The sequence below is a fragment of the Bombina bombina genome, chromosome 3 (assembly GCF_027579735.1).
Source record: "Bombina bombina isolate aBomBom1 chromosome 3, aBomBom1.pri, whole genome shotgun sequence".
NCBI classification, from domain to species: domain Eukaryota; kingdom Metazoa; phylum Chordata; class Amphibia; order Anura; family Bombinatoridae; genus Bombina; species Bombina bombina.
In genome coordinates, this window is record NC_069501.1 from 1,000,572,417 (window position 1) to 1,000,578,416 (window position 6,000).

The 6,000-nt window shown below is 36.0% G+C and overlaps 1 protein-coding gene across 2 annotated transcripts in view; it reads left to right on the forward strand.

Moving 5' to 3' along the window:
- LOC128654301 (retinol dehydrogenase 7) overlaps positions 1–3,669 on the forward strand; it is a 46,964-nt gene extending 43,295 nt beyond the window's left edge. For both annotated transcript variants that reach the window (XM_053708163.1, XM_053708162.1), the window contains exons 4-5: positions 985–1,148; positions 1,996–3,669. In XM_053708163.1, coding sequence (XP_053564138.1) covers positions 985–1,148; positions 1,996–2,216 — 385 coding nt within the window. In that variant the 3' untranslated portion in view covers positions 2,217–3,669. The remainder of the gene's footprint in view (positions 1–984; positions 1,149–1,995) is intronic.
- Positions 3,670–6,000: the final 2,331 nt, after the last annotated feature.

The window sequence follows — 6,000 nt, forward strand, 5'->3', positions numbered from 1 at the left end:
AGCAAATTTCATAATGGAAGTAAATTGGAAACTTTTTTGAAATTGAATGCTCTGTCTGAGTAACAAAAGAAAATCTTGTGTTTCATATCCTTTTAGCATTGAAGTGCACCCATGCGCATTTCAATTTTGAATGTTCTAACCCTTTAAGGAAAGACTTGTGAAGCTTACCCTGTGCGCTTGTTGTTCCTAGAACAGGAAACTCCTCATTTGTCAGACTTAAAGGGACAGTCTACCATAGAATTGTTATTGTTTTAAAAGATACATAATCCCTTTATTACCCATTCCCCAGTTTTGCATAACCAACACTGTTATATTAATATACTTTTTACCTCTGTGATTACCTTGTATCTAGGAACCTTCTTCCAGCCCCCTGATCACATGACTGTGACTGTTTATTATCTATTGTATTAAATTTAGCATTGTGTTGTGCTAGATCTTAAATAACCTCCTGTGTCTGAACACAGTGTTATCTATATGGCCCACGTGTACTTTCTGTCTCTTTTGTGTTGAAAAGAGATTTAAAAAGCATGTGATAAGAGGCAGCCCTCAAAGGCTTAGAAATTAGCATATGAGCCTACCTATGTTTAGTTTAAACTAAGAATACCAAGAGAAAAAAGCAAATTTGATGATAAAAGTAAATTGGAAAGTTGATTCAAATTAAAAGTCCTTTCTGAATAATGAAAGTTTAATTTATACTAGACTGTCCCTTTAAATAACAGAAAAAAAGGTAAATACATAATTGAAATGCATTGCAAAACTATTGTACTGGATATGAATAATTAACAATTTTATAAAACAATATCAGGGTTTACTGTTTCTTTTAGATGTATATATTGTGTATATGGGCATATAGATTGTGTCATAAAATGATGGTGCAGAACAGATTGAATTTAACAGCTTTACTTCAATAATTATGGTGATAAAGGTGTAAAGAGTAAAGTTGTTCCTATAATTATAACAAATATTTTTATCTTCTCCCTACAGAAGAGAGTTGCGGGACTTTGGGGTTAAAGTGTCCATCATAGAGCCAGGGGCTTTCAATACTCCATTGGCTGTCTATGAACCTCATTTTAAGAACTTGGAGAGGTTGTGGAACAATCTCCCTGCTGAGAAGAAGAAAAGCTATGGAGAGCAGTATTACCAGCAATGTGAGACACTTATCAATACTCTAATTGGTTGACAAGTATTTGTGTTATGAAGAGTGTAGTCTGTGCTTCCGGTATAGGTTTCAAGCTGGATCTATATGACCTCTTATTTGCACCATTTATTTTATATATAATTTACCTCTCCTCTGTGACCCCCCCCCCCGCTATCTCCTTCTATACTGAAGTTACTCCAGCAGTACTTTTTAAACTTCTAGGGTACATAGGGTTAACAGACAGCTCTTTTTTTAATCATAGGTAAAGAGAGAAAGGCTGTGTCCCATATAAATTAATTTCCTAGCAAGAAGGTTATAGTACATACAGCCGATGCTTAGCACTCTTTAATTTGCGTTATAGCACACAGACATTGCAGAACTAAGAAGAAAGAAATCCCTTGCCTGGTCCAGGTGATCACTTGGCGTAAATAAATGTGCATTTATTTGAGTAGAGGCTCATGGGAGCCCCTATGTCACTTTATATACCCAAATGCTTTATATGAGGATAACCCCTTATTATGCCCATAGAGCTTTGGAAAAAAACACCCTGTTTTTTACAACCTTGTTTATTAACATTTTAAGACTATTCTCACTTTGTGTTGTAGATTATATAAATTGTTGAAGATTATCATATGTGTAGCTTTTTCACTGAAAATAGCCTAGGGTAGGGTTTAAATGTGAACAGCATCTAAAAACACTAAAACAGCTCAGCACAGGGGTGAGTGGGAAATGATTCAGCAGTTAAAGGGTTGACTATCAGTCAGATGACTACATTGGCTTGGTGGCAAGTTTAGTGCCACACTTACATTTCTTACCTTTCTCCTGATCTTTCATACTTTTTAATTTTTTTCAAACAGATGCCAAGGGCCTACAACAAATACTTGGATCTGGAAGTCCTAAATTACACATGGTTACTGACTGCATGGAACACGCCCTGACTGCTGTTTATCCATGGACACGATACTCCCCTGGATGGGACTGCAAGCTATACTATATTCCCCTCTCATACTTACCTACTGCAGTATCTGATTATGTGCTCTCTGCCAATGGCCCAAAAATAGCTTGCAAAGTAGAATAACCTTATTTTGTAATAGTTGTCAAAAATAAAGACACTAAAAATAAAAAAAATCAAAAAAAAATCAACATTTTCAAAATATCAACCTGTTGCACCAAAATAAAAAACTTAACTTAAATTATAATTAATTAATGATTAAATGCCAGATTACAAGTGGAGCACTAAATATTGCTTTCTAGAAAGCGATATTTGCGCGCTCCACTTTGTAATACCAGCACACGCTAATGTGCACTGGTATTACAAGTTTGGTGCAATGTGAACGTGACTTTGCGTTCGCATTGCATGGAAGCATTGCGCTCATGAAGACGTGCTTCCATAGGCTCCAATGGGAGCTTCGTTCTGATGCCTGCAGAGACGGCATCAAAACCTCACGCAGCGAAAGGGTAAGTGGCTCATCGATGGGCAGCATTTTTAAATATATATGTATATGATTATTTACATATATATTTATGTGTTAATATGTGTATGTACACATATTAACACATAAATATATATGTATGTAGTCATATAGATATATGTTTACTGGGAACACACAGTTCCCATAGACCGCAATGTAAAGGCACTTTTCAGTGCCAGATTTTTTCTAACACCCCACTTCCACCAACTTTAAAGCCCCAAAACTGCCTAGTGACAGTCTCTGGTTAATTTTCTGAGCTCTAATTGCTACTGTGAGGTTGCAGTAGCCATAACCAGTCACTTGTAAGGGCTGGTTAATTATTGCATTCCGTTTGCAGGAGTAAGCTCCACTTGTAATCTAGCCCTAAATGTATTTTTTTATGTTAGCTTGAGTATCAACAGAATGCTACACATTTACTGAGATACATATGGGGTTGATTACCTCAAGCCATTCTTCCCAAAAAAAAAACAGACTGTCCCTCCAAGTTGTGAGATGTCTCCCATAGAAAGTATGGAGTTTATTGTTAAGGAAGTGAAGTAAGCAGGGGGCAGGGGGGACACTTTTTAAAAATTACATTTTGCGGCCAATACAAATTAGATGACCTGTTTTCAGGTATTTTTGTATACGTGTGTTTTTATTTTAGGGTAATACATTTTTTAAGTATTTTGACACAATCTCACCAGTTTGCAAGATAAATCTGCAGGGAGAAAAAGTTAAAAGAGAATATACCAGACCTGAGAGACAACCTTCATCTATGCACTTGTTCAACCCACTAGCAGGATTACAATAAGGAAAACAGTATACTTTGACTTGCATTTTATAAATAAAAAAATAAAAAGCATTCTTGCACGTAAACTGTTATTTTATCTCAATTTCTACTTTGTGCATTAAATTTGTTTGTTTTGTCTTGTGTACTTTTAATATGAGTTTCTCTGTACAATAAATATTTTGCAGAATAATTTCATTATGAATTTAAATGAGATTTAACAATGCAAATTTGTACAGCAAATATTCAATATTTCATTAATTTGTTTCAATAAATGCAATTTTTAAATTACAGTTTTAATATTGTAATGAATGCATCTCCTTCACATACATAAATTAAGAAAACACCCCTTTGCGACACACTGTTCTGAAGGTAAAAACTGCCTTTCGAAAATTTCACCAGGGGCTTCCTGGCGAGATTTCTTACAGAACCTTTAGATAATCCCTTGTTTTAACAAATTGTGCACTATTGTTTGCACAAGTTGCGATAACTATATCGTGACCATGCTAACTTTAACCCGCTATTGCAAGTTGAAAGCAAATGCGACTGCTTCAGCACAAACTACATTTGTGATTGTCGGGTTGGTGTCACTGAAGACCTTGCATTATGATAAGGAATTAAAAAAAAATATGCACCAAACAGTGTTAATACATTTATTTAGTTGCGGTGGACTCCGGGAGCAGCGGGATAGGGGTTAATACATTTATTTAGTTGCGGTGGGCTCCGGGAGCAGCGGGATAGGGGTTAATACATTTATTTAGTTGCGGTGGGCTCCGGGAGCAGCGGGATAGGGGTTAATACATCTATTTAGTTGCAGTGGACTCAGGGAGCAGCGGGATAGGGGTTAATACATTTATTTAGTTGCGGTGGACTCCGGGAGCAGCGGGATAGGGGTTAATACATTTATTTAGTTGCGGTGGGCTCCGGGAGCAGCGGGATAGGGGTTAATACATTTATTTAGTTGCGGTGGGCTCCGGGAGCAGCGGGATAGGGGTTAATACATCTATTTAGTTGCGGTGGACTCCGGGAGCAGCGGGATAGGGGTTAATACATTTATTTAGTTGTGGTGGACTCCGGGAGCAGCGGGATAAGGATTAATAAAAAATAAAAAAAATTTAAGTTTTTATTGAGGTTTTTAGCGAGTACAATAAATGAAAAATAAACAGAAATCAGGAAAAGGCACAACCTGGATTATTACATTATAGTTACAAAAGACACATAAAGATCATTTTCATTACCTATTTTCTAACATATCTGAAAAACAAAGTACTCAAAAATAATTAACTTTAGTAAGCATGTTGATGAAACCTCATTTTATATAAACTGTAACTTCCTCCATATCTACATAGAGCCACTCATGGGCTCAATGAAGTTTGAATGACACAGGGGAGGAAAGATAGTGATACAAGCGGTCACTCTTGGACCTTTGAAATAAGAAAATGTTAAAACTTGGTAAAGCTAAAGCTACAATTCTGACAGCACATTGTTGTACACAGCGTATATTTCCTAATACTGTCTTTGTTTAATGTTTAATTAGGGTGCTAGGAGATTAGGACCACTGGTGGGCTGTATCAATCACTTATGAACCTATATACACACAGGTTAAAATTGACCAATAGGGGGTTTAAAACAGGGTTAGAGACATCCCCTGGTTCTTTGACTACAAGCATAAAACCTTTTGGGAAATGTCATATTTGTTTACAACTCATCAGTCTAAAGAATTTGATGGAGCAAAGTCTGCGGCTCGAACACATATCTATAAGCAAATTAGTCTATAATTACCATTATTTAATGGCAAAAAAGGGGAGCTGAAAATCAGTACCATCGGCAGGCTGAGTCAGTTATTTTATTTTTAAAAATAGCTAATGTACTTTCACCGATATTAGCAGCAGATTGGGCATATTTAGATCAATATAAAGGGTATTGTATATCTTATGACTCTTAGGGTAGCTTATTGGGGTAGGGGAATTAATACTCATTAAAATACTATCAGGTCATCTTTGTTCTGATATAATATATATATAAACTTCTTCCATGTTGCCTCGGCCGTAGGCAACATGGCTTAACACTATACCTGGATTAGCTGGTTTTAAGAAGAGTGTTATGGGAGTAGGGATATACACCACATAAAATAAAACTGCCATTTTAGTAGTGATACAATTGAGGATCTTAGCATTTGTACATTAATAGGCTGATAGAGAAAATTTGTTCCATGAAAACCTACTACTGGAGTATTTATACAATGATAGATATAAACTGGGAACCTCACTTAAATGATCATGGACTATCAATACAGGCAAACATAAGCATAAAACATAGCAATACAAATTAACAAGAGAATAGTGGCTCGTGTATTTGTTATATATCCTATGTGAATTCTCAATATGACTATTATGGCACGAGTATAATAATCTGCTTGCTTTCATTCTACAACTGCTGCAGACCAGATTTGTGAAAATTAAATACTGCTATATACACGTTGAGCCTAAGAGAGCTAGCAGAGTGTTAGCAAAGAATTTGTCAGTATTAGAGATGTTGAAACCCATGAAAATAACTACACTGACATGAATGTGCCCCAATATATAGAAGGTAAGAGTGTAGCTAGTGGGTGTTGAGCAGCATCC